Raw genomic sequence first — 11,480 nt, 5'->3', positions numbered from 1 at the left:
AGCCATCATATCTTTTTGATTCCGTGGGTGCTAATGATGGCCTATATATTTTATAATCCCGACGAGGTACTCGAGCAGTTATATCTTCGTCGCAATCTTCTCTTGGTCTACGATCGGGTAAAGATGATAAACTGTTAGCAACATCCATGCGGAAGTCAAGAAGTGGCATTGTGTCTTTTCTGGGAAATTTATTTGCGACACAATCGTTCTTGTAAAGCCTCCAAGAATTAACGATTGAGAGATCTAAAAAGTGAATCAAAACTTATAATGTCCATTTTTTTGTTTTTATAAATGTTCTGTAATATTCCATTTGTTGGTCGAGTACATCAACACCACCCATGTGTTGATTGTAATTAGTGACAATTTTTGGAGCTGCAACATCGACGTAAACTTTATTTTTTCTGTCCCATCTTTTTACGTTTGATTCATCTTCAGCTGCAGTACAGTTTGACGCTAGTAGTACAGATTTATTATCTTTCCATTTTATTAATGCGGTAGGATGACATGTAAATTGCTGCGACTCACCGCGATGCATGTCTTTATCATTTTTAAATTTAATTGTTGCTCGTTCCGGTATTCTGTTCTGCATTATTGTACCCGTTGAATGCAAACCTAGCTTTTCCATTTCCTCAACTAACGGAATAGTTGTAAAATACCGGTCGTGGTAAATACAGGGGGAACACTTTTAACTAGGTGTAAGATAACAGATGGGCCAAGACCGAGATTTGACTCACCAAAAGTTGTCTTGGCACCTTTATAGATGTCAAAGTCTAACATTAATCCCTCAGATGTGGTAAGAACAAAATTTTTTAGACCAACAGGCCGGGGTTTATTTTGTACTACTTGGCGTAACTTACAGCGTCCTGTGAAGGGTATCATTTGTTCGTCCACAGAATAGAAGCCCGGAACCCTTTCCAGTTTATTACAAGTTTCTTTTACCTTGTTCACCATGGGCTGCACTTTCCAAAGCGGATTTTCCCTTTCCTCTGCAGTTGGAGAATCAGAATTAACCACATGAAGTGCGTTACGAACTATAAGAAACCTGTCTCTTGTCATCAGGTCACCAATAAGAGCTAATCTAGTACCAGCTCTCCAATACCATGGTACTCGGGGGGTAGGGAATGCAGCCCATGTAGATATGTATTGCAAATAATTTAGCAATTTCCACGGCCGTACATTTGAGTTCACGACCCGTTGAGCGAAAGTGGTATAAGTTAGTGCATTCTGAAATCTTTTCTAAAAACTCAAAGTCAAAATAGTCGTTAAAATATTCAATGGGACGTCTTACCGGCTTTATTGGCAAGGTCGGATCATGGGTCTTTTCTGAAAAAGCAGTTTGCCTCCATACTCTCTGCCTTGAAACCCTAGGTATTGATTGTGATCTTCTTTTACGGGTAGACGATTTACGACTTGTAGGGGATCTTGATCTATCGTTCGGGACAGATGTTGAACGAGATGGTCTTTGACTTGGAGTTCCTGATTTTCGAAAAGAAGCCCTCGATGTTGACGCAGAAGGTGACTCAGTCGGTAGTTCTGGTGGCGGCATCGACATGCATGGTTCATCGTCGATAATTTCGTCACCTTGCTTTTGTCCTAAAGGTGCTTCTTCAGCTTCTGGTCTCTCATCATCATTGGCTACACTGTTGGCAGCATTGTAGCATGAATGACAAATAATATCACTTTCACTTGCCTGAAAAAAAGGGACTAATTAATGATAATACTCATTGAATTGAAAAATATATATAACTACTATATTATTGTTTTTAATACAATGTTAATCTTTGAAGTAGTATTTATTAGAATTAGTATTTATATAACCATAGTATGAATGTCTGGACAGAAAATCGTGGCGTAGAAAAATTAAGAGAGCTGACCTCGCTTAATGTGGAAAAAAAGAAGATGCTTACCGTTTTTGGTGCAATCCATTGTCTTACAATGGACAACATTATTTCGCCTTCCATTTCCAATCGACGACTTCCTATTGTATTGCAACGATCCGTTGCTATTCCACAAACAATGCAGAAACCCATTTTGGCAAATAGGTAGGCTAAATCCAGGTTATCAGGTGTTCGCGCAGACGTCAAAGATTTACAAAATCGGGTGTCCAGGTACAGAAAAAGGGTCAGTGAGTATGCGATCAATATCGGAGTCCGGTTAACAAGCAAAGACTTCAAGAAATATACGAAATACACGAAACAAGTTCATGAACAAGAAGCGATTGTCAGGTTTTGACTTTTGACACTCAAACAAATATCTCAAGGGATGTCTTAACATAACCTAAAACAATCGATATCGATCATTAAACTGATTCTATGAATAATTTCACTATACATAGGGATTTGAATGTACAATAAATAAATTTAAATAATAATTAAAACATTATAAACAGAAGGTTTTGGTTTGGTTAAAATACAAAACATACTACGAAATCGATTTTCTTCATTATGAATCGATTTACTACTACTTCACTGAGAGAGTGACTGACATTGACAGTTATTACCAAATGACAACACTTTAAAAAAAATACTGGCTTTTGTGAAGACAGTTATAATAGACGCTGTTATCTATTGATAGAAAGGGTAGTTGTAAATAAATGTTGGCACAGTTTCCTCTTTATTTGTAATTTATTTATTCACTGTAATATTCCGTACACACAGAAAACTTATGATCAACTGCCCTCACGTCGTCATGGGTCATCCTGCATTTCCGCCGTAGGCGGAAATGTGGGGTAGCTGGTCAGGGATTGTGGCCCTCTTCAGCGGATGTCTACGCTGCCTGCAACGGCAGGCAGGTCACGAGCGTGGCCGTGGCGGCCACTAATGAGGTCTTCCTCTTCCTGCGGGGTCAACGGGCGCCGCGGGTGCGGCGCCTGCAGTGGTGTTCGCTGTGAAGATGGCTTCTCTCGGCGATGGCCAGTGTCTTCGGTCCGGCGGGCGAGCGTGGAGTGGCGCGATACCCACAAGGTGCGGGTGCGCCGACCTGTCCGCCCTGCCGAACATATCGCCGGCCAGACGCGAGATGAACGCGTCCAGGCCCTCCCATTTAAGGTCCCGCTGGATCGTCGCGTTCCTCACGTACCGTGGGGCCCTGACGATGTCGCGGAGACATTGGTTCTCTTGAGCGCGGAGACGTTGCCTGTTTGTCTCCGCGACATAGGCGTACCACGCCTGGGCTGCGTACGTGAGGCGGGATCTGACGTAGGTTTTGTAGATCCCGAGCTTCGTCTTCAGCGGGAGGCTGGAGGAGAGGACTGGACGCAGTCTTCCCCTGGCCATCTTCACAGTTTGCACCACTGAATCGACGTGGGTCTTCAGGCGAAGTCCACGGTCGATCTTGACCCCGAGGTAGGTGACGTGTGGCTGCCACGCCACGTCCTTCCCGAAGAGCTTCAGCGGCGGCGGTGGGGCGGCGTTCCCGGAGATAATGGCCTGCGTTTTCGCCACGTTCACCGACAGTCTCCACTTCTGGAGCCAATCTGGCAGGGCGTCGAGTGCCTTTTGGAGCTTCTTGGCGGCGTGCTTCGCGTTTATGGATTTCGCGAAGTACGCCGCGTCGTCGGCGTATAGAGCCAGCTTGGCTCCATCGGCGACCGGGATGTCGTCGGTGTACGCAGCGTAGCAGGCCGGGCTCAGGCAGCTACCCTGAGGAACGCCAGCCCGGACGGGTTTTTCCGAAGATACGGCGTCTTCGACCGCCACCCTGATCTTCCGCTCATTCAGGAAGGAGGCCACAATCCTTGTAAGTCTTCTAGGTATTTGGCTCTTCGACAGTTTGTACAGCAACCCCTCGTGCCATACTCTGTCGAAGGCCTTCTCGTTGTCGAGGAGCACGACAGCCACGGTCTCCTTGCGATTGGCAGCAGCTGAGATCTCGCCAAGGAGTCTGGCGATCTGGAGCGTCGTAGAGTGTTCGGGCCGGAACCCGAACTGCTCGGCGCGCGGCGTGATGTGCGGCAGTATGAGGCCGAGCAGCAGTTTTTCGAACACCTTCGAGAGGGCGCTGAGAAGCGTAATGGGCCGGTAGCTCTCAGGCTTGCGGAGGTCCTTTCCCGGCTTGGGCAAGAGGATCACCCTTCCGGTTTTCCATTCTTGCGGGTAGTGGCCCGAGCGCAGAATGCCGTTGAAGAGGCGCGTCACCGCCGTGATGAATCCCGGCGGTAGGTGGCGAAGCGCCTCATTCGTGACGTTGTCTGCGCCCGGGGCTTTCCTGGGCTTCAGCTTCAGGATGGTCCTCTTGACCTGGCCGGGAGTGAAGAATACCGCATCCTCAAGCTCCGGCACTGGCTCCGCAAGGTACTCCCGAAGGTGCTCGATGACGCTGTCGTGGTGGGCCTGGTCCACGATCGGGTTCGGCGTGAACTGACGCTCCAGATGTTCGGCGAATATCTCAGCCCTGTCTTCGGCCTTGAACCGTGGGAGGCCATCGGCTGCCAGCAGCGGCCGGACGGGTTGTGGCACGCCCGACAACTGCCGGCAGAGGCGGTGAACGGAGGGGATATCACCGCCTACCGATAAGAGGTGGTTCTCCCACGATCTGGCTGCGTGCTCCTCTAGTTTGTCCTTGATTGTCTCCACCAGCTTGTTCAGGTCGGCTTTGAGTGTTGGGCAGCGAGTACTCATCCACAGCCTCCGCATTTTTCGCTTCCGCTCCAGCAGCGCGGTGAGGTGCGCCGGGAGCGGCTCGGGTTTGGCGGTGGCCGGCACGGGGGTCCGTGCGGCGTCGAGAGCGTGCTGGATGCTGCGGGTGATGGCACTCGCCGCAAGCTCGACCTCTTCGCTGGTGGAGACCCGCTTGAAGGCGACACTGGCCTTGTCGCCCACAATTTCTTCTTGGAAGTGGTCCCATTTTATTTTGGATGTTCTCCTCGGCAGCGTGACCCTCGCCGGAAGGTCCCGGAGGATGAGAAGAACCGGCCGGTGATCTGACGGCAGGTCCGGGTAAACGTGCAGTGTTGGCAGCGCTGTCAGCCCTCTGTGGGCCACGATGTCAATGGTGTCGGAGCCTCCCAACGTGTCGGTGTGGGTGGGTTCGTCAGGCCCCAACAGCTCGAAGTCGTGGTCCACAGCGGCCTGAAGAAGGATTCTTCCGCTTCGGTTGATCCTAGTGGAGTTCCAGGCTGTGTGCTTGGCAGCGGCGGCGGCGGCGGCGGTGGCGGTGGCTGCGTGGGCTGCGGTTCCAGAGGAGGCCACAGCTGTAGTCGAAGTGGAGGCGGCAGGCGTTGAGGTGGTGGGCGGGGCGCGAGGCACTGCTCCCCGTTGTGCCCCCTTCCGTTGTGGCAAGGGGGCTCCGGCGCTAGCCGCTACCCGGGCGAATGATACCGCGGGAGCGGCCAGCGAGGGCGGCGCGCGTTGGGCGGATGCTTGGGCGGGCGCTTGGGCGGGCGTCTGGGCGGACGTCTGGGCGGGCGGGCGGGCGGCCGCTTGGGCGGGCGCCTGGCTGGGCGGGCGGGCGGCCGCTGGGGCGGGCGCCTGGTTGGGCGGGCGGGTGGCTGCCAGGGCGGGCGCTTGGCTGGGCGGGCGGGCAGATTCTTGGGCGGGCGGGCGGTCAGCTGCATGGGCGGCCGCTTGAGTGTGCGAATGTGTGGACGTCTGGGCAGGCGCGAGGGCGGAAGTCTGGGCGGACGCCTGGGCGGGCGCTCGGCTGGATGCCGCCCCCGCCGGTGCGCGGCGCGGGTCCCGGGATTGCCACCTCGGGATCGCGGACTTCCCGGCCGGCGGAGGCTTCATGGCGGCGGCGTCAGCGGCGGCGGCGGCGGCGGCGGCGGCCTCCGAGCCGCGGACCGACGCCATCGTCGCGGCGCGTTTCAGTGGTCGGTCACGGGCGCCGGCTCCTGTTAGGTCCGTTGTCGACCCGGACGATGAAGGTTCGGCGGTCGAACAAGACTCCTCCTCACCCTCCCGCATGTCGAGGGCCCGGGGCTTCTTCGGCGTTTCAGGAGCGTCGCCCGTGGGGCTCCTTGCCCGCTTCAGGAGGGAGGAAATCACCTGCCTCCTGGGAGTTTCCATATCAACAGGGGGGAGGGTGATCATCCCCCGTCTAGCTATATCAAGGGCCGCGAGATCGTCCACCGACGGGGCGACCCCCCGCACCTCATTTTCCTTCAGGCGGAGATAAATCGCCATCCATTGCGCCATCCCCGGCGACAGCCAGTCGCCGTGCACTAAGCGGACGAGTACCTCCGCGTCCCTTCTCATCCACCCTTTAGGGGACAGATTCGCAAGGGGCGCGGGTAGGGATGCGGCGGCGAGGGCGGCGGTGGCGGCAGCGGCGGATTTGACTGCCGCGGAGACGGCTGCAGAGGCAGGAGCGGCGGCGGCTGGGGTGGCGGTGGTGGCGACGGCGGCGGCGGCGGTGGCGGCGGCGGCGTGGGTGGCGGCGGCGGCGGCGGCGAAGTATGTAACGGCGTCAGCGGCATTTGCCACAAAAGTGCGGCTTTCAGTGGCGGCGGCGGCGACGGCGGCAGTTGCATCAAGTGTCGCTGCGGTCGTCGTCGTCGCGGCGCTGGCTTGCGTTGCGGCGGCGGCGGTTAAAGTTGCAGTGTCAGCAGCGGCGCGGGCGGCAGCGGCGGGCGCAGGAAAGACGCCCGTCGGCGTAGCATACGCCGCTGGTGGCGTATGCAAGGCGATGTCGGGGGAGGGGTGCGGGGGACCCGCACCTACCCCTTCCCGGGGGGGGGGCTCCATTTCGGAGCCCGGACGACGCGCGGGAGTGGAGTCGCTCCCGAGCAGCCGAAGGAACAACGGGGCCGACTACCCAACCCCTTTTCACCGGTGAGACCCGCTGGTGGGAGGCCGGCTACTAGGGGGATGCGAGCAAATCAGTCCCGAAGTCCTGGCAGGGGTTTCCGCCGGGAGCTATCCTCTCCTACGCAAGGTTGTTTGCGGGGTGTTGGGGGGGGCGTGGCTACGTTCCCCCAAGCGCGGAAACTGAATCGGCTCGTACTCTTCAATTTTCTTTGGAGCGACTGGCGAATCCTGCCCTCACGAGCACGTGTTTGTCCTTTTAAATACTCCCCACCACTGATTTGGAGGGTGGGGCGTTGTCGTAAACAAATAACGGAAGTAGCACGTGCGCGTGAGTCTAAACAATCAATAAAACAACTTTTAATAATAGTTATGGTTCCTAATCATATACTTAGTTAAATAGAAATTATTAAAAATAAATGCTAACACTATGGAAACAATCAAAAGTGCGTTTACAGAGCTAGTTCGTAAGATGAAATTATTATTTTGCATTTTTTTTATATCCTCCTGAGACCCAAGACTTATTTACAAGTACTTGAATGATGTAAAGTATTTTTTATAGCTTAATATCATTCAGAGTTACTTAAATCACAGGAAAAAAAAATCTACCCCCACTCCATTTAGCGCAAGGGAGGGTATCACCAGTGATACCTGGGGTCTTAAACGGTTTAAAAACAAGCTATTTTGGAAAAAGTTTAATTAGTGAAAAATTACAAAATGTGTTACATAACGGTGGAGATACATATTAATTGGTATGATAATTAAGAAAGCAATTTCGGTTAACATTAAAACAAAGAAAAATATTGCATTCTGAGCATTTTACGAATGTTAAGTTGTTGCAGCCTTTGTTGCGACATTTGGACCTATTGTTCTGAGAATCCTTTGCACACATTGGTAAATGTTTGGTTTCCTTTAATTTATTAGCCGCATGAGGAAGTGGTTCGACCAGTCTGTTCTTCCTACCCGAAGTAGTCGGCCTCACTAATATTTCTGGTTCAGTGGGATTAGGACTATTCCTAGAGCCTCCACTGGGACTTTGAACCGGGCTACCGCGTGTACTACGTGTTACCTGAGGGCTCAAATATTGCGGCAGAGAAACGGTGGGTTCCGAATAAATTAAATGTTTTGCCAAATCTAGTTTAAAGTCCAAATACTGCGAAATATCTTTTCTCTGAAGCCCAGATTTTGCAGCATGTTCTCTGTACAGCACCCATCCTGCAGCGGCTGCAAAATCGAAAAAATGAAAAATCGTTCGTACTGTCCATTTGCCGGTTCTTCCCCGCATAGCATACTTGCCGATAATACGATCTAGCAAATCTATCCCGCCCATAAACTTATTATATCGTTATATAGCAATTGGTTGAGGAATATTCAGGTAAACTCCTTCTTTCTTGCTCCAGCGGCGACATGTCCCTAGTGGTTGAATAGCTGATTCAGATGATGCAACATGAATTGCTTTACTATCAAGCCATTTGACAACGGCAATAGTATCATCACTTCTCACCATGCAATCGCTACTTCCTCTGCCTGTCCTTTGCAACATTCCATCAGACTTGAATAACGCACGCTGTCTGGTATTCTTTTGTTTGTTTGGCCTTTGGTACTCAGGCACCCGATTTTTCATCAAAGTTCCAGTTGCCTTGATTCCTCTTTTAAATAAGACATCAAGAAGCGGAAGAGACGTAAAATACCTGTCTACAAAAATTGAAGAACCCATGGGCAAGGTATCCACAAGTTTCAATACAAATCGTCCACCGAGATCCAATTTTTCAGGTGTAGGGTATAAAGCAGAGTCAATAGAAGTACCTTTTCCTTGATACAAATACAAATCCAAGGGAAGTCCTGAACGATTGGCCATTATAAAAACTTTTATGCCTTCTGGGTTCGGCTTACCTTTAACCACCTGTTTCTGCTTGCATTTACCCGTGAAAGGTATTATTTGTTCATCAATGGCGACATGTTTGTCTCGTTCATTTTCTCTACAGCCTTTTTCTATACCAGAGACGAGAGGGCGTATTTTCCAAAACTTGTCGATTTCTCGAGCAGTTTGGTCAACAGCTTCATCATTTACAAGCTTCAGGTTGGATCTTAATTGAAAAAACCGGTTACGAGTCATGGTGTTTGCTATAAAATTCACTCTGGTTTCCAATCCCCAATACATCCTCAATCGTGGTAGACCAAATATGCTCATGGCCATAGAGCATCCGAAAAACTGTTTGAGTTCATTTGATGTTGTATTTAATGATTTACCTGTCCTCAATACGCTACCAATATTTGTACACTCAGACATAGTCTCAAACAGGCTATTATCGATGTACTGAGAAAAATATTCGTACGGGCTCTTAACACACACGCTTGGATCAAATGAGACATTCAGTTGGTCTTCCTCAGGAGTAAAACCAAAGTTTTCCGTATGTTTCCATCGTACACGGTCACCGCGAGAAGATTGGGGCTCGACAGCAAAAGACGCTAAAGGTTCTTCATCAGATTCGTTCCAATCCTCTTCTATTATCGGCGGTATTGCTTCGCACTGATCGTGATCACCCAATTGGAGGTCGCATTCCTCATCGCTACCTTCATCTTCAATATCTGATATGTCAAAATTAATTATATCCATGATATCATTTTCATCCAAATGACCTGTAATATAAAAAAAAAAAAGTACTTATGACCCAAAGTATCACCTATGATACTTGAACAAAATCGTTGAAACGACAGTTTGGTTTTGCAATACTTTATGATATTTAAACAATAATACAAAATACATACATACATACATACATACAATCACGTCTATATCCCTTGCGGGGTAGACAGAGCCTACAGTCTTGTAAAGACTGATAGGCCACGTTCAGCCATTTGGCTTTAAGATAGGATTGAGATTCAAATAGTGACAGGTTGCTAGCCCATCGCCTAAAAGCAGAATCCCAAGTTTATAAGCCTACCCCTTAGTCGGCTTTTACGACATCCATGGGAAAGAGATGGAGTGGTCCTATTCTTTTTTGTATTGGTGCCGGAAACCACACGGCAATAATACAAAATATACGTATGAAATTACTTATTTTAAACAAAACAACACCTAAATACTCATTTAAAAAAGTATTTACCTTTACGTAAACTCGACATGGCGGCAACAGCAAAATTTTCGAAGTTCAACTGACTGCAATCGTTGCAATTTGACGGCTAGAGAAATGGTAAGTATCTAAAAACATGGACAATATCTAAGCAAACGATTAGACGAAAAAGTTCTACTGTGATCCGAGAGATGGCGCGAAAAAAAATTTTTAAGTAAAGATATCACTGGTGATACCGAGGGTCTCAGGAGGATATTTGGCCATTATTAATGTTGTCCATATTTAAATGATGTAATCTGAAAAAATAGACCGTTTTTTTGGTATATGTGTCATTCCTGTAACGCTTGGGCCCAAAATGGGTTATTACTTTTGTCTGATGTTTTCCAAACTCCTATAAAATCATCGTATCTTAATATATTTAAAGCCAGTTTAACCGACTGTCACTGTACAGTTGTAAATATACATCATGAAAAAATTTGTTACAAATTAGTGGTTAATTCTTATAACCTCCTGAGTTTCAGTCTGCTTCGAGCGCTCGTCGAGTACAGACGTGCTCCGATGCGCTCCTCAAAATATTAAGTGTAAATTTTTTTAAAAATTGTGTTAAATTAAAAAATAAGTGAATTATAGTGTTTGGGGCGCTGTGCAAATACCAGGACTCCATTAAACTTCTCTGGCTGGACTGAGATCGTGAGGATTTCGCTGGATTAATCACGATTCCGCTGGGAAGTGTGAAAAATATCATCGGTTTTTGGAGGACAGACTATAGCCCAATCACAAATTACATGAGAACGCCGACTGGCTTGATGTAAATAATATTTTCATGTTTTAACCTTGACCCTCTCCATTTTATCTATACTTTTAGAATTATTGTATTTACAACTTTTACAAACTTACTTTTAAACCACGACAATGATTCGCACACCCAGGTCGGTTACTTTTAAAAAGACACTCACATACTGTGACAATAACACATCGCCCACCCAACTGCCTGACGACTCCTCCCCTCTAGAATCCGTTTCTAATATAACCCCCAGGACCAGAAACCGGTACATTCAATTTCTACCCAAAACGCCCTACTTGAAAGAAGATAAGCGCAGGAAAATTCTGACTGATGAGGATAGGAATGACCTATGCGGTCAAATCAGAGATCTCCTGGATGCAGCTAGCGAAGAGGTCGAGTCAGCACTGAGACTGAAAAGGACAATGAAAGACTCGGTCAGAATTAAAATTCAACAGGCAGATGACCTCATCTGTGACCTGGGAGCATGCTAGGAGTTAAAAAATATGACGCCGGGACAGCGACCAAGCGTCAGGACTCAGACTTCCCCCACCCCTCTAGAGGAGACAAGAATGGAAAAGTTCCTGCAATCACTCGTGGATAAACTTGAAGAAAACTCCCGAAATATAAGAGAAATCAAGGATTTGATGGACCGCCGGAGTGAAAGAGAGAGTACATCCACAAAATCTCTGACGTACTCACAGGTAGTAGCCGCTTCTCAGGAAATGCCCCTTACCCTCCATTCCGTAATTGTCGATGACAAAACAGGAATGGAAACGGGTGAGGAGGTAATGGAAAGGATTCGGGAAGTAGCAGGAGAAGACGGAGATTGGATCAAGATAGAACGAGTAAGAAAAACCCGCGACAGAAAAGTGATTTTAA

At 48.8% G+C, this 11,480-nt stretch overlaps 1 protein-coding gene across 1 annotated transcript; it reads right to left on the bottom strand.

Annotated features, from left to right (window-relative positions):
* Positions 1-7,002: 7,002 nt before the first annotated feature.
* LOC132904127 (piggyBac transposable element-derived protein 3-like) lies at positions 7,003-9,869 on the bottom strand. Its single transcript, XM_060954049.1, has 4 exons — positions 9,851-9,869; positions 8,637-9,383; positions 7,813-7,967; positions 7,003-7,080 (listed from the first exon to the last, which is right to left on the bottom strand). The coding sequence occupies exons 1-4, from the start codon at positions 9,867-9,869 to the stop codon at positions 7,003-7,005; spliced, it is 999 nt and encodes a 332-aa protein (XP_060810032.1).
* Between the last annotated feature and the right edge of the window lie 1,611 nt (positions 9,870-11,480).

The sequence above is a fragment of the Amyelois transitella genome, chromosome W (assembly GCF_032362555.1).
Source record: "Amyelois transitella isolate CPQ chromosome W, ilAmyTran1.1, whole genome shotgun sequence".
Classification (NCBI taxonomy): domain Eukaryota; kingdom Metazoa; phylum Arthropoda; class Insecta; order Lepidoptera; family Pyralidae; genus Amyelois; species Amyelois transitella.
The sequence above is the reverse complement of the archived record's forward strand: the minus strand, read 5'-3'. Positions and strand labels throughout refer to the sequence as shown.